Source organism: Melanotaenia boesemani, chromosome 6, assembly GCF_017639745.1.
Source record: "Melanotaenia boesemani isolate fMelBoe1 chromosome 6, fMelBoe1.pri, whole genome shotgun sequence".
NCBI lineage: Eukaryota > Metazoa > Chordata > Actinopteri > Atheriniformes > Melanotaeniidae > Melanotaenia > Melanotaenia boesemani.
In genome coordinates, this window is record NC_055687.1 from 29,843,259 (window position 1) to 29,864,905 (window position 21,647).

At 40.0% G+C, this 21,647-nt stretch overlaps 1 protein-coding gene across 1 annotated transcript in view; it reads right to left on the reverse strand.

Moving 5' to 3' along the window:
* Positions 1 to 20,332, reverse strand: part of macf1b (microtubule actin crosslinking factor 1b) — a 30,847-nt gene extending 10,515 nt beyond the window's left edge. The window contains exons 1-17 of the mRNA XM_041988603.1: positions 20,222 to 20,332; positions 20,037 to 20,095; positions 17,695 to 17,803; positions 7,044 to 7,100; positions 6,765 to 6,935; positions 6,109 to 6,275; positions 5,853 to 6,012; positions 5,669 to 5,753; positions 5,216 to 5,460; positions 2,070 to 2,189; positions 1,853 to 1,960; positions 1,531 to 1,749; positions 1,131 to 1,334; positions 806 to 1,037; positions 487 to 713; positions 278 to 400; positions 95 to 196 (exon numbers count right to left, since the gene is read on the reverse strand). Coding sequence (XP_041844537.1) covers positions 95 to 196; positions 278 to 400; positions 487 to 713; positions 806 to 1,037; positions 1,131 to 1,334; positions 1,531 to 1,749; positions 1,853 to 1,960; positions 2,070 to 2,189; positions 5,216 to 5,460; positions 5,669 to 5,753; positions 5,853 to 6,012; positions 6,109 to 6,275; positions 6,765 to 6,935; positions 7,044 to 7,100; positions 17,695 to 17,803; positions 20,037 to 20,095; positions 20,222 to 20,332 — 2,499 coding nt within the window. The remainder of the gene's footprint in view (positions 1 to 94; positions 197 to 277; positions 401 to 486; positions 714 to 805; positions 1,038 to 1,130; positions 1,335 to 1,530; positions 1,750 to 1,852; positions 1,961 to 2,069; positions 2,190 to 5,215; positions 5,461 to 5,668; positions 5,754 to 5,852; positions 6,013 to 6,108; positions 6,276 to 6,764; positions 6,936 to 7,043; positions 7,101 to 17,694; positions 17,804 to 20,036; positions 20,096 to 20,221) is intronic.
* Between the last annotated feature and the right edge of the window lie 1,315 nt (positions 20,333 to 21,647).

Genomic DNA, 21,647 nt, shown 5'->3' on the forward strand with positions numbered 1-21,647 from the left:
GATTCCTGTTTGATGTAGCTATGATGATGGAATGTCTGTTTGTAACAATGCATGCACATATAAATTATTACATGTCCTGCACTGCATCACTTACCTGCATGGTATCTTGATAATTCAGGGCCATCTGCAAAGACTCCTCTAGCTTTTTGTGACATTCATTCCACAGTTTGTTTAAGTTGTTCCATGTGCAATAAAGCTTTAAGAGAGGAAAAATAGAGTTTTGTATGGGTGAAAACCACATCAGGAGTTGATAAGGATTCTGTTTAAATAAACTTACTTCATCCAGGCTCTTTGTGACATCTGGTTTGTCTGTATCCCCACATGCTGACATCAGGTCCATTCCCAGGACACCAAGGATGTCCAGATCTCCCTGGAAACTGTCTATGTCCTCTCTGAGAGACTACAAATTGAAGGGATGAAAGTTATGTCATTTTATCTTAACAATGACTTCCATATGCATGGCCTTCATGTCAAAGCCAGACAAACCTGCATAGTTTCAAGGCTTTGGTGGATTGTTTCAGAGTCTGTCTGACAAGCATTGAGATCCAAAACCGCCTGCTGAGCATCACTAAGTACAGTCGTGACTTCGCTTACATCGCTCCAAAACTTTATAGCAAAATCCAAAACCTTAAGCAACCAGCTCTCCCTCTCCTGGGCCTGATTATGTATCTCATCCCACTGCAGTAACAGGCTGGACACTCGTCCCTGAATTGCTGAAAACAAAAAAAAAAAGAAGTTATTAGAGCTTTTGTGTTGCTACTTGTCGATCTCAATGTACTCAGTCCGTGTCTGAGAAGATCATCACCTGTGCCAATGGTTTCATCTCCTGCTGCCTGAGTGTTGGCCAGAAGTTCATCTGCCTGTGTTTTGATGCTGCTTAGACCCAGTTCCAGCTTGCACAGCTCAGCAAGAGTTTGTTTGTTGTCTTGCAGCTGCTCCTGGATCCTTGGGGTGAGACCTTGAAGGGAGGTGGGTGTCTGTATGCGACTGTGCAGGCGGTCGAGACTCTCTCTGATAAGAGTCATTCTCTCGTTTAACTACAAGATCAAAAACAAACATGAAGTTATTTGTGTGCTTGCATGAAATTACAATAATATGTATTTACTGGATTTTATAAAAGATATTTATACTTGTGTAAATCGTGGTAAGGACTCCTCGAGTAGATTGGCAGTCTCTTTGACTCGATCTCTGATGGCTCTGTGCTGCTCCTCAGCCTCTGTTGCCTTACGACAGAACTGGTCACCCTGAATGGGGTTTAATTCTGACAAGCGTTTTGCTAGGGAGCATAAGCGTGCTATCAATGGACGGTGCTCTGCTATAGACTCTCTGAGACCCTTGGAAGAAGAAAGAAAGAAGGAGATAAGTGTACCTTTCAATGGCAAACCCGGCTAAAACAGAACTGCCATCATAGTGCACTGGTGGAAGAATAAAAGGACTTCTTTGTTGACCAGAACAAAAAAGGGAAAATGAAAAAAAAAAAAAAAATGTGAAAAACTGGAACTCCAATTTGAAGAGGCAAGTATCTCCCACCTGTAAGAGGTCTTGTTGTTCCCGAAATGCTTCATAGCTTATTGTGCTCAGGGAGAGTTGGCCAATAAGTGTCTGGGTTTCATCTAACCAAGGTGACACCTCAGCAAAGCCCTCAGAGAACTGGACAAGAAGCGATTGTGCATGCTCAAGTTGCAGGACCACATGGGCATTGGTGGCTGAGGTGGTGTTGCATTGTTCCTGTAAAGCCTCCACTGGAGTCTGCATGATAACATAACCATGAAAATGGACATTTGAACTGACAATAACGCATCTGTTTGCTTGAGCTATGAAATGGTAACATGAAATAAAGTTATGAGTTTACCCGGAAATCTCCAGTTTCTCCTTCATCACTATAGGTCATCAAGATTTCAGCAATCTTCACCATCTTCTCGATGTTGAACCTGTGTTGTAGAATCTCTACAGCTAAAATCTAAGAAAAATGTATCAAATTAAATCCACAATTTAAATATAAGTTAAGTATAATAAAAGGGACAAAACTGTATATTTAATTAGTTATTTTAATGTAATATTGTCCTGACCTTCTGTTCATAAAGCTGCTCTGCTATGAGCTCTGGATCCAGATTAATGGTTTTCAGCTTTTCAAGACTGAGTGCCGTATCTTTGAACCAAGCCATCTCCTTTACCACCGCTTGTTCCAGCTGACAATTGTGTACAGTATGTTAGTTTATAAACAACAACATTTAAGTATGATGCTAACATTTCTGAAATCTAACACAAACTTTGGTCAACTATCCATCCATTCATTGGCTTTATCTACTTACTCCAATACAGGGTCATGGGGACTAGAGCTTATTCTGGCTACTACCAGCTGAGAGGCAGGGTACACCCTGGACCGGTCGCCAGTTCAACCAATCCACAATAATATTTGTCAACTTTAAGTCATACGATATAGGGCAAAAGATGATGACACTATGAAAAAATATACTAAAAACAGACAAAACTTCTATGGGCCAAATTTTTGCAGGAATATTTGGGACAATCCGTGTGTTTCTCAAACATACGCAACACAGTTACAACATTTTATAAATATAGCGTTACATGTTATGAATGCAGTAAAGCTTCTGAAACCCTATATTTGTATCAGCAATTCTAAAACAATCTAAACGATTGACAGGCAGGAGAGACACAGCTGGAGCTAATTCCATTAAAAGAGGGAGCTAGCCATAACTAAATTAACTACACCTGTGTCTTCCGTGCGCTTCTTGTATCAAGTGTGTGCTTCCAATATTAAATATATATCCAGTGGATAAATCAAGGTGGTCCCATAGAGCCGTCTGCTAAACATTCCTACACTGGTAAAATGACCATCAGAAACAGACAGTTATGCAAAGAACAATAACCAAAGATTATCTAAAGTCTGATCGAATGGTAGAGACTTGTGTCATCTAATTTTTGACAATTTCCAACAAATATATCCTTTTGCATTCTTAGATTAAAAAATAGTTTCCATCACAAATATATCATTGACAATATCAATTTATTCATTTTCACTGGGTGTTTCTTTTTTCCACCATTTATCTTCATCCGCCATTCGAGTTCCTTTATATCGAGATAAAACAGATTTAAACTTCATGTAATTTTTATTGATAACACAGTCTGTAGGATGTGGTATATTTTTAACCAAAGTGGGATCACAACAAGGCAAATCCAAAATATATTAAAGTAATTTGCCTCTTTACTTCCACAACATCTCCAGCAGCCTATCTGATCTGAACATGATTTCTTTTGACATGGAATTCAGAAATAATGGATGTGATTTTTTGTATGTTAATTATCCTCCAAGGTGGAGAATTTGTTGTTTTCTACTGTTTGGAATTTTCTGTCTTCTATTCTATTTCCCATCATTGTTCAATGTCTTTCCATCTGGCTATATAACTGGGAGTACATCAGCCCATTAATGGCCTGAGTTGGACAGCCATACAGTAATTTTTTAGAATAGGGAGAGCAAAACCTTTTGACAACTCGTCTCTTCTTGGTTTTTACATGTAATTTCATTAACTGGCACAGAACCAAAAAGGGTTTAAATTATCTGATTTGTTAACCCTTCTATTATCATTAGGGTCAGTTTGACCCCATTTAATGTTTATCTTTTAAAAAAAATAATAGTTGACTTTTGTGTTTTTGCTTCATAGTTCATGGTATTTCCTAATTTGATTGGTACAATTGATTAGGCATAAAATTATTATGATGATAATTTTTCTATGTGCTGAACATATATTGCATGCATTGGTGTTCCTCTGGGGCCAATTTGACCCGAAGCTGTTTTAGCTGTGTGACCCATGTGTGACCTACCATACCCACACCTGCAAGTGCAGAGTTGATATCTTTGAGCTGATACTTGACAATCCTGCACTACGGACATGACCATGTGTGTATATGTGGCCTACTACTTGCACCTACTGAAGTAGACATGATATTTCCCGCATTGCGGTGGGTGGGGTATTCCTGCACGGACATTGGTGGTTCATGCAAAATAAGGGAGGAGCAACCATATAAGTTTGTACAGCAGCCCTCTATCCAAATCATTCCCCATTGTGCTTGGTGTATACTACTCAGTGTATGCTGCAATCTTCTCTCTCTCTCTCTCTCTCTCTCTCTCTCTCTCTCTCTCTCTCTCTCTCTCTCTTTCTCTCTCTCTCGAAAATGTCCTTTGAGAAAAGGTGTTTTGAAACAGCTCTTTGACAGTGAAATTGAGATAGAGAAAAATGTGTCTGAGACAGAGAATTGTGTTGAGGAGGACCCCGATCTTGAGGCACTCAACTGAGTGAGGCACTGTTGTCATTCAACCACCTGCAGACAAAATCCCTTCCAAAAATGGAAAGATGAAATGGTTCCTTTCCCCACTTCCAGACCCCACCAGCTATGCAGTCAGCTATGTTGAAAAAATTAAGTTTGATGATAGTGGCGCTGCAGGACAGATCATATCATCACCAAAATCAGAAGGGTTCATACTCTTGTGGTCATTAATGTTATCCATAAATTTGAGAAGATCTGGGTTCAAACTTCTCAAGATAAATTACTTCTAGTTCAAAAGTCTGACATTATGGTGGCCCTAGAGGACAGGTCAAGGCTGCATTATGGAGAGGTTAGTTATGTATTCAACAAATAAAGTGCCTGTCACAAAAACTCAGTCAACAGTTTTCTGTAAATAGTTTTCTGCAGGCAAATGTCCCTAGGGTCAGATTGACCCCAAGGGTGAAATGTATTACTAATATTTGAGGATAATGGGGGGTTAAGAAAAGACCCAATTAACGTATTTCATGGACCGGTGGTCAAGAAAGAAAGTTCTGTGCTGACTGTTTGGGGAAATGAATTACTCAGACATTGTGACCACTGTGAAAGGGGGTGGTGTTTAAAAAAATTGAAAACACCATGTGATTAACTGGCAACCTGTCCAGAATACTCCCCACATCTTGCTGTCAGCTTGCACAGGTAGCTGTAAAGGGTTGCATACAGAATACTGACTGAATAGAGCAAATAGTTATGCATGGATGAATAAATGTTCTTTTTTATGCTACTTCTACTGTACTACATAACGTTGGACTTCATTATATTCAAATTATACATTTATTTGCTTTGATACTCCAAAAACATGTGGCCATTAGGTGAAGTGTTTTCTAACAAACACTAGTTAACTTTCATGTATTTTTCATGGTAACATTACCCTTTGTCTCTCTGCTGTACATAGAACTGCATCACCAGCATGTGTCTGTGCTCCTGCTGCCCCTAAGAGCTCCCTCTCGATGCGGCCCAGCCACAGATGGAGGTCCTCTTGGCTAGAGGTGCATCGGCTAGAGGCTTCAAGGGCTTGCTCCAACCTCTGCAACACATCCAGGCTGCTCAGACTCAGCACAGAGCAACGGATACGCAGACCATCCATCTTCTCTTGTACCTGCTGGGCCTCCTCCTCTAAAATGAAGGATAAATCATAATTCATAGGGTAAGACTGCTGGTTAGGTGATGGGACTTAAACTGTTAGATAAAAATGAATTACTTTGTATAAGCACTGTAGAAGTTGCTGCTGACACTTGCAGGATTACAAATAGTCTGACTCACAATTAAAAACTTCCAATAACTAAGTTAACTAAGCATGTTATAGCTCTCAGGTGCACATTACCTGAAACTGCTTCCATTAAATCGCAACCTGAGCTTTGTATTTTCCCCAGTTCAGCAATTTTCACTTGGATTTCATCAACAATAGCCTAGAAGAGAGAATTGGAGGAAGCAGGGTTAGATTTCTCAATTGAAACAACAATATTAATTTACAACATTAATTTAATCATATATTGTCATTTTCTAACCTTGGCCCTGTCTGTGGCTTCTGGGAGATGCAGCATCACTCTCTCTGCATTTCGTAGTTCAGCTAGTGTCTGTTCCACAGACATGAGCCATTGTTGCAAGTTGTCCACTCCTTCCTGGAACAGCTGGGCTTTGGGCAGAATAAGTTCCAAAGTTTCTCTCCTGCCAGAATTGTTATATTTGTTGAGAGAAGTTTGCACAAAAATACATCAAGCCTTGCCAAAAGAAAGTGTGGCATTGCCCCTAAAAGTAGCTGACCTTTTCTCTGCCTGCATCTGTAAGGCCTCCCACTTCTGTTTGAGAGTGGAGAGCTTGACCTTTGCCTGCTCGCCCTCCTCTCCTGGGTGGGCCTCCACTAATCGAGGGCCCTTCAATATCATAGAGTCCATGCTACGCCTTCGGTCTGTTAGGAGGCGCTGCAAGAGCTATAAAACAGAACCGCTCCGGTACAATGTAGAAAATATATTTACATGTTATATATATGATTTAACTTTGAAGACGAGACCTTCTTTGCAGCAAGAGTTAACATTCATCAAATCCCTATTCTAGTCTCTTGCCTGCCTTTGTGTCAGGTACAGGAAGCTATGTCTCATTTATCAAGCTTACATTGTCAGCAACCAGGCAGGTTTCACCTCATCAAAAGAGTTCACTGTTGGTGATGTTGCAGCTGAAAGGCGAACTGTTTTTCTCATACCCTTTAACAAAGACTTATTGAAGCTTATTGTGGCTTTAACTGCCACTCCTTCACCACAGAATAAAGCAGAAGTGATCTCATAAAGGAAGCATTTGAGCATTTTCCATCACGTCGGAACACCTTTCCATAGGTTAATCTTTCAGATACATTCTCCCTACACTGGAATCCCATCTGGTCTTTGGGACAGATAATGAGATAATATAAGTTCTAGAAAACAAACCTTTTGCTCTTGGAGCTGTGCTTTCACCACTTTGACCTCTGATGATGGGGGTTTCTGATTAGTTGTGAGTTCCTCTATCTCACTGACCCATGTGACCAAAGTGTCCAGGTTTTGAAGCAATGTGTCTGAATCTGTGGCGACATCCCTCAGTGCCAAGGGAGATTTTGTTCCCTGAGGAAATCGTAAAATACTTGTTTATGTGTGGAAAAAATCACAATGAGCAGAGGATTCAGGAAGAAATCAGCTTGACAGTTACAACTCGGGTGGAGTAAAACATACCTTCCACCTACCCATACTGGAATCTTGGTCTGAACCTGAGTGTCCATCGCTTTGAAGCTGCAAAATAAAACAGGTCATGTAATGTGTCATTTTTAATGAAATTTTGCTGTCAGAAGACACACCACCATGTAACAGCCATATTATTGCATTGAAGATGGAAAAAAGTTAAAGATGGAGGTGAAAATGGTAAGTTCAGACAAAAAAGGATAGATTGGAATGGAAGATAGATGAAATTTGTCAAGTCTGAAAGTCAGTGTTTTAACCTCAGCAAGTTCCTCTGCCACACCATTAAGGACTCTAACGGTTCTGGTGACTATTGGGTTGCCTCCTTTATCACCCGGCGGATACTCTGTCACTTCCAGGATTTCTGTTACAGTTGTCTCTGTCACCTCAGTCACTTCTGTGACCTCACGTGAAGCCATAGTCTTCCAGGACCACGGGCTTCCTTCTCGAGAGTCTCTTCTCTGGAAACTTGCCCTTCTGTCTGCAGCGCCCATGTCCGGGTGAGCCAGGGGAGACCTGGCAAACTCCGGAGGAACTGTCCTCCTTGTCAGTGTTCCATTTCGGGATGTTTTTATTGGAGAAGGGCTGCTGTGCCAAGCATTTTCCAGTGTACTGGTACTCCTGATGGTAGAGGCAGGAGAACTGTGAAGGGGTTTCTCTGAAACTGGAGTCTGAGCACCTTCCTCCCTCTTGTGTTCAATTTCTTGTATCTCCTTGTGTCTCTCCACCTCTCTTTCCTTGTTTGAATCTTCCCTGGTTTTATCTTTAAAATCCTCTTCTGTTCTTGCCTCACCATGTTGCTCTGGGGGTTGCCACTCTTTTCGTCGATGGTAGCACTCCTTCAAAAAGCCATCATCTGTCCTCACATGCTTGGATTTCTGGCCCAGGCAGCTGGGCCGGCTGATGAGGTTACCCATAATCCTTCAGCCCAGAGGCTAGTGAGATAACGGGTGAGGTAAGGCCCCTTGGCCATGCATGCGGAAGATCCCTCAGCTACCTAAAATAAAACAAGGGGGTCATGCAATGAATATACCGGTGTAGATTCTCAATCTTTCAGGTTATGGTAATGCTAAGAGTTTGAATCATAGGCAACTGGACCTCTTTTTGTTTCTTGAACAAAAAGAGACTAAATAAGTCTCACTGCATTTTATTCAAGCTCTTAGAAATTGCTCAGTTAGTAAGTAAATAAAAGTATACAACTGTTCTTTCTTTAAATGCAATTCCTTGCCACATTTTATATATCCAGAAAAGTTGTAAAACAAAACATATACTCTCTCTGGCATCCTTAACATGCTTGATCTCTGTCCCAACAGTCCAAAGGGTGCTTGAAATGACACACTTGGCTAGCATATTCCTCATCCCTTTGTTTGTCTTTTAACCACAAACACACATTCTCTCCTCTATCACACATTATCAGCTGAAATATTCAGGACTTGGAAATCAGTGTGACAAGCTTGTCGAGGATCCCACTGTTGAGCCTGGCACAGAAAACGTCATGGCAACCATCCAGCACTTTCTGTAACTCAGCCTGGACCAGTCCTGGGAAACTCTTTTAAGATCTGATCAAATATGATAGCCATAAAAATCCAGACATCGCCTCATTTTTCTGGGGTGTCAACAAAGGAAGGGGCAGGAAGACAAAGTGGGTTGACAGTAAACACTATACCTTACAGAGTACTGTAAGATGCTTGTTGACAAGTGACTGCTTGCCCTTAAAGGTCACAGAGTAAGCTTGTGAAAAACACCTAATATTACAAATTTTGAAATTAAACAATGGCACAGTCGGCATCTTATTTAGCCAAAATTAGTATGTTACTGCAAATACTCTTTGACACTGACAGATTCAAACTGTGTCAGCCTGTCTGCTTTCCCCTCACTCAGTGTCTTTTCTGTTCTGACAGAGGGGTTAAAGGTGAATGTAATTATGTTGGCATGGAGGAGCTGAGGTGAGCCCATCAGGAGATCACAGGGAGGGTTCCTGTTGAAGCCAGATCCTCCCTCTGAGTCAGGGCTGGACTGGTCCATTCAGAAATTTACAGGTCAGTTCGGGTCATGCTTGGTGACTAATGATCTAGTGGTGGTGGGGGCAATATGGGTCAGCAAAGAGGAAATAGGGATGTTGGCCCCTAAGGATTTTTTTTCCAGGTTTTGAAGATGCAGATGAGGCAGATGTACAGTGTTGCATGGAAACAGCCTAACCCTGGATGACAAAATTATGCTGAATATGCAGCTCTTTCATCTTTGACTGAGGTTAGACAAAGACAGTATGCAGCCAGAAAGAGCTTCCCACTTTGCTACTGTCAGAATCTTCCTCAAATATTAGGCAAATATCATTTTGGTGTAAAAAACAGGATTTATAATATGACCTGCTTGAACATAATGACTCCATGTGCATTAGGCTAGTAATTACATACATCATACATGTCTCTGGTGAGCAGATGATGCAGTAGAGGGGTCCACAGGGGGAGTACACAGTCAGATCAGAAAGTGGTGCCCAGACAAAGCCCCAGCCTCAAGATCAATGATTACCCAGTTAGCTCAGATCACTGCCCAGCAGTCTCCTGAGGAGAGCAGAGTGTCTGTGGCCATGTCCACATGGGTTAACAATACAGAGCGAGAGAGAGAGGGTTTGCCGTGTCTGGTTGCTGCACCATGTGTGGTCATCTGTTAAATGATGGTTTCCTCAACAGTGATCTCACAGTTATATATGTATGCCGATGTGCTAAGTAGTTTCATCATATGATACACTAACAGTGGGATGATGTTTTACCTAAATGTGCTGACAATTTCTTTCTCAAGTTGTGGAATAATAAGGGCCACACAGATGGTAATTAAAAAAAAGGAAAAAGAGGGGCACTTAGTCATTTTAGAGATGGCTTTTGGACATCACATGAAGGAAAATACAGTAGCAAGCACCCAATATACAGTATTTCTGAAATGAAATCAAACCAGGCTGTCTCAGTAATCCTCTAGTCTGTATTGAACATATGCCTCTTGCTTTCTAATTTAATGATATAAAGAAGAGAACCAGGAAACCAGAGATCCCCCTACACTATTTAATTCATAAAGCAAATGACCTCACCATTCCATCACTTAACCTATTGTGAAATTACCCGCAATTCAGCCCAACCCTCCCTCTGCTCTCAACTGTGATTTATGATACATGTCTATAGTCCATTCTGGGAATAAGTGGATTAGGACCATGGTACAGGGGCCTAACCATAGTATGGCAAGAGAAATATGAAATTAAAGAACCTAATGTAATTTTCTGGAGCAAATGCATACTTCAATGTGGTATTCCATTTTCAGCTGTTATCTAATTGTCAGTATTAAAGACATATGCATGTGTGCAACATTTCAAACAACATGTAGTAATAATCATGGTCACCTTATTTATCAAAGCAGATGATTTAAGAAGTTCTGTATAGGTGGATTTTTAATTAGTAGCAGAACAATAATCATCAATCACAACAGAAGAGCCCCATAATGTTACCTCGTTGCTTTCTGTTGGTCTGTCTTAATGGAGGTCCTGGAGTAGTAATCATTGTAGTGGTCCCTAATCAAAGATGGCAGCTGTGCATTTACCCATGAGACTCATAACATTTAAGGGTGGGTAGAGTACAAGTTCAGACGTTCCTTTCAAACCGTTCTGTAAATATGCACCACAAAGCTACTAAAGAAAAAAATGCAATCAGAGTTTTGGAAAAAAAAAAATGAAAAGAAAAATGAAAGTACCACCCTAGCTCAATAAAATAAACTGAGACTGTTTACAAAGAACAAACTGTTGAGCTAACTGTAATATACTCACATTAGAAAGGTCCTTTCACACTGATGCTGTTACTACTGGAATATGTCATCCTCTGCTGAGCTGAACTACTATATTTACAAACAAAACAAATTGAAGAGAAAATACCTTATTCAGAACATATTCTCTATCAAATGGTTCTCTGGTCTGATCACTGTCCAGCAAAGTCCAAAACCAAACTCTCTCTGGGCCAATCCTGAGTTAATGGCAGTTTTGGCGGTTAGAGGCTTACATGAATTACACTTACCCTGAAGCAGAGTTGAGGAAAGGAAGCAGCATGAGTAAAGGAATCCAGCAAGCCCTTAATCACCATTCAAAAGCAAGAGAAAGGGGGAAAAAAAATCCAGCTTTGTTTGAGCATCCTTTGAACGGCCTCCCAGCTCCAACATCCCAAACTGAAGACTCCTCACACACATGCATACTCCAGCCAACACACACTCAATCAAGTCCACTTATTCACACATGCTTACATACAAACACACTTTCTAAACACACTCACACATGCCCTGATAACTCATGCTTTTCCGTTGCCCACAGTCACAAGCAAACAATGTCCTCCTCTCCCCTCACAGTGCACCCCTCCCCTCCCTTCACTTCACTTCTCCTCCCACCAGCTCTGCTCCTCTCCCTTTCTTCTTTGTTGTGGGAGCTGTGATAGAGGAATTCTTTCCTTGTTAACGCCGTCGATGGGATAGTGCACCCAGATGAAGACAATGTATTCCAACGGCTCAGCTGAACTCCCACAGTTCTCAGCCAAGTGCGGTTTCCACAAGGAGGTCAGATTGTACCCGCTCCATGTAACGCCACGGCGTTGGCATTCTCACCCGCACTGCTGCTGCTGCTGCTGCTCAGGTTGTTCCCGTACCAGGCAGCTAGGCGGCAAAGTGCCCTCTTTACCTTCCTCGAGCTTGTTTCCCTCACTCTCTCCCCCTTCTCATCCTACAAAGCCCCTCCTCTGTGTCTGACTGGGACCCAGCAACTCCATGCTGCTTCTGCTTGAAAAATGGGATGTTTTCTAAAGACCCCTGGGCTGCCCTCGAAACATTCACATGTTAAGTGACAGCTGCCTCAGCCCATTCCCTCTCTGGATGGTGAGGAGGAGAAATGTAGGCTACAAAAGAAGAGACCCACACCCACCCCGCTATCCACCCACTCCCACATTCACCCCCTACCCCCTTGCAGTCCCTGATTCCCCATTCAGAGTTAGTGCACTGGGCTCCACAGCAGCAACAAAGACGCCTAATTACTGTAAAACATCTCAGATTACTTTTCAACTCACTTCCAGTCATTGCAACCAAAGCCTTTAAACAAAGAGGCTGGAAGCAAACACAAAATAGAGAACAATAGGATGATAATTCAGGTCCTTTTCTGTGCTTTTGGCATGGGAAACCAAAGGAAGGACCCCTATATAGAAATTCTATCATGACCCATTTTTAAAAAGTCACAATATTTGCCTTAGAAATGTCACATACAAAGAATATTGCATTGCAACACTGTTTAAAAAACATTGTTTTCTTTCTTTAAAAAACAAAACAAAATTACATTGATTTAGTTTAATATAATTCAGGCATTTAATTAAAGACATGAACTATAATTATTGTGACAAGAATAACACTAGAAATCTCTTTGGAAGTTTAATTGTTTGCAGGTGATCAGTAAACCAAAAGAAGCATTCACACAGGTGATTGTCTTCTGTGGCGCCAATCCTGACTTCTTTATTCTGTCCTTCTGTTTTTCTCCAGCCAACCAAATAATCAACCTATCGAATGATCCAAAGAGTGCATGCATGCATGTCTAGAACACACCCTCGCATAGTTCGTTCAGCTCTCTAACCAATAAACATTGAACACATGCAGGCAGATACTGCTATGATGCACAAAGATTTTTATTTTATTCTGCATGAAGTTTAAGTTTCCAAATCAATTTAGAGGAAGAATAAATCATTTCTCCTACTATTTTCCAACTACAACTACTAGAAAATACATCTTGCATGTGCACTCTATCGTACATATCCCCTCATGAAATAAATAATCAATACCACTCGCTCTAATGTAAAGTGCCTTTTATGTTACATGTGAATGGAAATGTTTTTGAGCTTGTCAATGCAAACTTGATTTATTCAGTTTGAGATGTGTGTAGAGTCCTGATTTACTCAGTCTGGGTCACATGATCACGGTGTAACGCCATTAACAAAGTGTTAACTATAAGCTTCAAGAGCTTCAACAGTTTGCTTCCAACAATGAAACAAGTTCCACCAAAAGAGATCATTCTGACACTTTACTGAGAGTTTGATACTCTAAACTAAAAATATTGCCATCTTAGTTTAGCCTTTAGTTAACATTTATGGTAAATAACATACAATAAAGTTGTAAGGAAAGCTTTATTTATGGAGTGTCAGTTAACTAGACAAGCTTTGTTGCAACTTCACTTACTTAAAATCTTATTAAAAAAGGTCGTGTTTCATGGTGTTTTTGCACACAGTACCATTCTAAAGCTCTCTCTACTTTAGAGTCCGAAATATTAGTTTGTTCATAAAAATAAATTGTTAAATTTACTTTGCAGATTCTGCAGGTTTTCGCTGCTCTGTTTCAGAACCCCCACACTCTGCAGCTTTGGTTTAAAAGTATGAAGAGAACGGACACGAGCAGAGGAGTGAGTAAACTGAATGCAATGACCCCAGAAGGGTCAAGTTATTTAACGCCTTCGTACTTCAGTGGTTATGAAAGAATTATCAGTCTTATTATCAGAAAGCGATTTGATGCAGCAGGCTGTGCTATTAGTGTCAGTTTAAACAGAAGCCATATTGTTTTATCTTAAATCTTAACTATTTATATTTTTCATGCCTAATAAAATCTATGTCGGTCCTAATTCCTTTAATAGGAGCTTTCAAAGTAACCTAAAAAGTAATTAAGAGCATTGCTATTTGTGACAGAAGTCCAACTTGCATCTACCGCTGTTATTTCTATATCTATTAGCATGAAAAAGAGAAAACTGCATCTTTGCACATGAGTCAGTATCAGTTTAATTACATTTTTCTACCAGTTTCATGCTGCTCCATGAAGCTGGTTCAAATAGGGAATGATGAAAATGTAACCTTAGTCAAGCTGTGCAAACCCACAATAGCTGTTTCTCTGGGTCACTTGGAGGCTTGTGTCTTCAACTGTTTAATGAGCAAAAAAAGGGCCACATTTCCCATCTACCTATTGTTTATCTGAAAGGAGCTGGCAATGGTGAGACACCACTTTGCCAGGAAGACAATGTTGTAAAAACCACCTGATCCTTGCTTTAAGCATCCTGTAGCCCCCTGTGTGCTAACTGTATGCACTGCCAAAATTCTCTCCATTTAACAGTAGGCGCACAAAGATCCTTCTCAAAGGGTTAGCTGATGTGGTTGAAGAGCACCTGGCATGCTGAGCTATGCAGTGATGCAAAAGCTGTTGTTGTGGCAAGATTGATAGCCAGTGATACAGGCCCTTTTCCTGCTACAGAAGAACTCTTTAAACTTCCAAAGTACATTTGTTAATCCAGTCTATAATTAAATGGACAAAGGTTTATAAATGGAAATTGAGCTCCTAAATTAATGTGATTCTAAATTAGAGCCCAATGGGAGACTAAATTTGATCACAGATCCCATGAGCCAAAGGGTGGAGGGGAAAAAGAAAATGAGAAAAAAAAAAGATTAATTTTACTTGCTTATTTTCCCCCTTCTCCACTATCTCAAGCTCTCTGCTGCCTTCAAATTAAATAAGACCTCAGTGGCTCCTCTACAGAACATGGTAATTAGCCCTCTTCAGGAGAAAATGAAAAAAGAAGGGGGGTCTCTTTTTAGGGTCAAACCAGAAGCACCATTCAGCTTGCACACTGTCATTTATCAGCAAACAGGGTTGCTTCCAAAACAGTGGATGAAAAGCTGATGGGCTTCCCTGCCGAGTTGCTTGGGCCCCGTTGGGCTGCTAGGATACTGGAAATCACTGTCATGGATGAGCAGGAGGATTTAGCAACCTGAAGAGACACAGAAGAGTTCACCCACATCACCAGCTCTGCATTTGATTCAACTGCTTCAAAGAAAAGAGGATTTACAGCCATAAGTCCACATTTTCTCCCCAGAACAGGAAGTTACGGCTGATAAAAGAAGAGGGTCCATATTGTTATTAACCCTGATTAAAGTGGGTGAATAAAAAAAAAAATCTTAGGGGAGACTTTAATTAAAACACTAAAGTCAAAATCAATTTACCACACCGAGTAAGGAAAAAACAGTCATTTAGATGTAATCCCAACCTGGTTTAGGATAAGCAAGTTTACGTTTGATCTGAGCTTTATCCATTAGTCATTTGTCTTGTTGATTCATGGCAATAAAAACAAGCTCCTTTCTTCCTAAAGGTTAGGAAAGCAGTGTCAAAGAGCAGAGATACTGTTTGCTGGCTGTCAGAGACAGAGAGGAGAGGACAATAGACGGTGATCTCTCACCCCTCTTCCAGGGCCTGTTTGTAAGTTGTGTGTATGGGGCTTATTTAGGATGCAGCATCTGCTGCAGGCTCAGAGAAACCAGACACCTTTAATCTCATCAGCGGGGGGGGGGGGGGGGGCAGGGAGACACAGAGAAGAATCTGACCTCAGCCCGACTTTCAAAGTGAAGAGCCTTTTTGACTAGTCTGTAACATCATTCTCTGCTACTGTGTCACTGACTCTGACATCCTTCAGAATCAAAGAGTTTCCAAAATGTCTGACAAGACTGCTTTCCCTGTGAGAAGATGTCAAGTACGCATGCATCCATCCATACATCTTTTTTCTTTTTTATTATTTTCTTTTGGTGTATAGTTTCTCTTTCATTTGTTCGTTTATAATAAATTCATTCATTCAAAAATTCAAAAATTCAGTTTCTCATATTACATGGCATCTCTATGTTCATGCTTGAAAGCCTCCAATTTGCGGCTCAGATGTGTTGTAGCGTTTTGTCAAAGCGGTTTAAGATGTGCCAGGACATGCCTTGTGTAAAGGAGCAGGTGTGTGACTCTCCTGTGTATTGTGGAAGGGACTTTGGGTCAGGGGCTGCAAAGGGATGTTCTCATTCATGCTGCTAACTAACGAGTCCCTCCAGCTCAGGCTGCAGCCAGCAGTGCAGCAGACTAATAGCATTACCATGACAAAGGTCTGTGGTCAGATGCAGTATGATTAAGGCATGGCGGAGATAAAAAGACGCCCCCTTAATTCACACACACTCACTGGGGGTCAGACCAAAGCTCTCCAAAGCATTCAAGCTTTCACTATGTGATAAGGCATGCCTGAGCACTTTACATGTCGGGTCCTATGGAAACACTGACTTTTTAAAATGCAACATATAAAAGAGAAGATCTGCAGATAAAATGTTTTTGACAAAAATCTTCCTATGATGGTTAAATGTTTGTAAAGATCATACAAGTTCAAATACAAATCATCTGGTGCTTCTCACAGAGTTTCTTGACTTTTTCCGTTCAGTTAATGGTTCAAAGAGTCAGAACAACTAAACACACTCACCTCAGTGAACCATAATCAGAGCCAAAACAGAATCTTTCTCAGTGACGAAAACATCAAATTCTCTTCATCTTTACTACAACTGATTTATTGAAAAAACGATGCAATCACCCTTAAAGTCATCCACCTCACTCCTTGCAGTACAACTGAGTGATATTGTGCTAATGTATTGAGCAGAGGTTGGCAGCCCTCACATATAGATTTACCCCCCATGACAATGCTCCTTATCAGACCTTAAATATATTCTGTCAGTCTTAATAAAGCCCAAATCCCCAACTATAACATTTTACTGTCAAATTTTCCTGTCCTACAACAGCAGCCACTGTAAATTAGAAGCTTGTGTGTTAGCCAAACAATATTTCTCTCTCAGACAGAAATGCAGACCAAAATAATATGACTTGATGAAAAAAAAAACGACAAATTGAATAGTCAATTAAAACACATTTTCACATTTTATAAAAAAAAAAAAAAGAAAAAGAAACGTATGTTCATAAATTACATTTCCAAACAAGCTTGCTACAGTTGGTACTGTGGTACAATTTAATATAATTTAGTAGTTTTTTTTATTGTTTCCTGTCTAGAACTGCAGACATTTTTAGACCCAACAGAAGCACAGTGACTGTTGCCAGCTGTGATAAATCGTTCTATAAATATTAGTTTAAATAGTGATGTGATAAAATCTGTGTTCAATTAATACCTACATAGTCAGATCTGAGCACTCTTGCAACAAAGATCCCCCTTTTTTTCTGCCCCCTTGCCCCTTCCTCCCATCTGGGTCTGATGTCTTTTCAGTGTGTTCGATCATGTGTGCAGAGGGCCTCCTGTGCCAAGCACTTCTCTACTCTGGTTGTCCAGGCCAGGCACAATGAAGCCTGATTCCCCAACCCCTCCAGTCCCCCTGTGGCCTAAAGAAGTCTCCCTGCAGGGGTAAGAGGGCCACCTCAGCGCTTGCCTGATGATTTGAGAAGACTCTACAATCTCTTTGCTCTTTCTGAAAGACATTTGAAAGTGGTTGTGTGCTGGCTCACATGAGTCATTGGTTCAGTTTCCGTTTCTTTGCGCATCAAGGGATGGATTAATGACAATACAGTAATAAAATATACTGTAGAATTAAACACTGGAAAAAAAGAAAGTATGTCTGAGTGTAGAATGTCTGACAACTTGATATTTGTGAGGAACAAAAAAACAAAACCACAAAAAAAGAGTCACTGTATCTGAGGATTAAATGCAAAACAATGCAAAAGTGTATTTCCCACAACTTGAACAAGATATGTAATGAAACAGGGAGTGAGGGAACCAACAGCAGGTTGACAGACAGTAGACCTAACTGACCCTGGGGTCCAGAGGAAGCCTCATCTCCATACTTCTGAGCCACTGTCTCAGTGCTCTGATTTGACCCCTGAACTCACACTGCCACTGGCTCATGTCCTCCCCATCACTCCTGAAAACAGAGAAGAGCAACGCAAAATACAGAAAACAAAGTTTAATTCATTGTTTTAAAATGTTCAAATTATCCTTACGTTCACAGAAAAAGAACACATGAACTAATTAAATATTGGAAAATCAATGGCTTCATCTATAAAGATACACACACACACACACACACACACACACAGAGAGAGAGAGAGAGAGAGAGAGAGAGAGCAAGAGAGAGCAAGAGAGAGAGAGAGCTTATATTCTAGCATCAGAAATATAACAAAAAACTGGATTTTATTATCTTAAAAACATCACCAGAATCCAACCATTTCTCTCTCTCTCTTTCCAGCATGGAGGTGCTGCTGCTTTTATTTCTGGAGAATAGATCATTGTAATGCCCTGCTCTCTGATTTTCCCAAAAAGTCTATTTCAAGCCTACAGCTACTTCAGAACACAGCGGAAGGCGTTCTGACGAGGACCAGAGGGCGGGAACACATCACACCAGTTTTAAAATCGCTGCATTTACTTCTCGTGCGATTCTGGATTGATTTTAAGGTCCTTTTAGAAGTTTATAAATGTCTTAATGCCTACTCGGTCTGGGGCTGCCTTGTGTGTGTGTGTACAGGTGTGTGCATGCGACTATATTAAAGATTTGAATGAGTGTTTTTTTATTGTTATGTAATTCTATTTTATGTGTAAAAGCTTGATTTATTTTTAATATGCATGAATTGAAATATGCTTGAATTTTTTAATCATGTAAAGCACTTTGTGTTGCCGTCAGCATGAAAAGCACTTTATAAATAAGTGATCCCTTGTAACAGAAGGATGTAAACGGTAAAGGACAGATAATACAATCTAACATTTCTTTCAAAGAAATATAACCAAGTTTCCTTGGCTGCAATACCTCATTAGGGAGGCATCTGTTCTCTCTGTCTTCTGGGCTGGAACCTCATGTTTTTTGTTTGACTATGTTTCAGTTAATGGTTTAATGCTGTGCTGACTGCAGTTCACAGCTCTTTGTATTCTTGGAAAATGCAGATGCAACGGTCTACAAAGCTGATACAATTAACCGTCACAACAGGCTGTGTTTTGTTGAATATGACTGTTGGTGGCCACTTTTAGAGATTCATTCTGTTAAAGAGCTGCTTTCTGAAAGCATGCCTGAAGAAGAATAAATTTACACAAATGCATCACTTTTTTTATAGTCTCAAGTTATTTTATTGGTTTTAAGTGGTGTCATGCAGAGAGAATAACAATCTTACAGCATCATACCCATGTATATTAAAAAAGAGGCTTAAGACATGCCATTTTAGCTTAGCTTTTAACTAAATTTTTTGTAATCTTAATTAATTTTATATCATTTTATTTCACGCTATTTTATTTTCATTTCATTTATTTACTTATGCATTCATTTATTCTTAGCTGTTCCTATTGTTCAAGTTTATTTAATCTTCATTTTAACTCCAATGTTTTCCTCATGGGGATCCTCCACGCCGGGGGTTTTGCCTACTCGGTCTGGGGGTTGTTGCCACGGTGATCACCCTTGTCTGGGTGGATGGGGCCCTGCACTGCAGCCCTATGGCTGCCTTGTGTGTGCGTATATACAGGTGTGTGCATGCGACTATATTAAAGATTTGAATGAGTGTTTTTTTATTGTTATGTAATTCCATTTTTATGTGTAAAAGCTTGATTTATTTTTAATATGCATGAATTGAAATATGCTTGAATTTTTTAATCATGTAAAGCACTTTGTGTTGCCGTCAGCATGAAAAACACTTTATAAATAAGTGATCCCTTGTAACAGAAGGATGTAAACGGTAAAGGACAGATAATACAATCTAACATTTCTTTCAAAGAAATATAACCAAGTTTCCTCGGCTGCAATACCTCATTAGGGAGGCATCTGTTCTCTCTGTCTTCTGGGCTGGAACCTCATGTTTTTTGTTTGACTATGTTTCAGTTATTTGTTTAATGCTGTGCTGACTGCAGTTCACAGCTCTTTGTTTGTATTCTTGGAAAATGCAGATGCAACGGTCTACAAAGCTGATACAATTAACTGTCACAACAGGCTGTGTTTTGTTAAATATGACTGTTGGTGGCCACTTTTAGAGATTCATTCTGTTAAAGAGCTGCTTTCTGAAAGCATGCCTGAAGAAGAATAGATTTACACAAATGCACCACTTTTTTATAGTCTCAAGTTATTTTTTTGGTTTTAAGTGGTGTCATGCAGAGAGAATAACAATCTTACAGCATCATACCCATGTATCTGATCCAGTGAAGTAGGTGTTGGTGATCCAACCAAAGCTGTTCCTTTATCCTGCAAGAAACTTGCACAAATTTATACCTTAGTCCCTTGCCCTACTCATTCAGCCATACTACACTAGGCTGTATGGTTTACAGTACATGCAACTGTGAATGATATTACTGCTCTTTATGCTCTTACCTCCCTGCCACCACCTGGGAAGGAAAGCGTGAGATCGGTGTAGTCAAGGGAGCTAAGTGAAGAATTCAGGGAAATGAGAGTCCCGTTGCTTCTGGGGGCACAGTCCTCCATCAAACCCAGTGGCTAATGTTGGCACACAGAGCATACCTTAGTATCATACATACCGTAGAAAAATAAGTATGCATCTAATTTAAATCAACCTTGTGTAAATCAACATGTGAGCTGATTCTAAATAATTTTTCTGTTTTTTTTTTTAATTAAAAAAAAAATCCTGATTAAGCACAGTCCAAGAGTAAAATAAATGAATACATCATGATGAGAGAGGAAAAATAACAGTGTTTCTATAGAGAAGCTGTCATAAGTTTTATTGTTAAACTCACTATACCTTATCATTGTATGTGCATATAAGCCTTCATGGGTTTATAAGCATAACAATTGTAAAGCAGATGTAGTAAGCTGCTGTTTCTCTGAGTTTACATGCATTCTTCCAAATTACTTTAATTTGGCCTAACACTGCCCTCTTGTGGTCAGTTGCTGCATGACTACTGGCTAACAGGCATTTGTCTAGATCAGGGCTACTCAATTTGGTCCTACGAGGGCCGCATTCCAGCAGGTTTTCCATGTATCCCTGCACCAACACACCTGAGTCAAATTAGGTGGCTCTAATAGCCAATCAGGTTCTACACAATGACTCATTAATTTGACTCAGGTGTGTTGGTGCAGGGCCGTAGGACCAAATTGAGTAGCCCTGGTCTAGATGTTTTATGTCAAAGAAGTAGTTTATTCTCTTATAACCACTAGTTAACACGTTCATGAAGTGAAATCTGTTAGTGGGCAGCTCACAGTGTCACTATACACATGGGATTATAGTTTACATAGTTTACATACCAGAACTGTTGTGTCACTTAAATATGAGTGGAAACAATATTGTATCATCTTACTGTGCTTGGAAAAATTCAGAGTTAAACAATAGGCTGTTTGCTATTAAGTAAAATATTTTGAAAAATGTTTGATATTTTCTATTTAAAATACAAAGTCCAAAGCACACACACTGAAACGGCTGGTATACCTTTCATCACTTTGATTATTTTTTTTTTTTTTTTTTGCTACACTTATCTTTGATTACAGACTCATGGATATAAAGACACCCATGTTACAGAGCTGCCCCACCTTTTTTTTCTTTTCAGAAGCAATGTTTTTTTTACTGCTTTTGCTGGAGGAGCTGTGCTGCTCCATTTCTGTCTGAAGATCTCCAGAGGTTTCCCGTTAGATGTACAAGAAGCATATTTGCCAAGTTCATAGTTTTCCGTTCGCCCCCCCCCCCCAAAAAAAAACAGAATTTTTTTTTTTGCAGTGTATTTGGATCATTCAAATGTTAAAATACTCTTCTCTGTCAAGCTTCTACAGGTTGTGACTCATCGTTTCA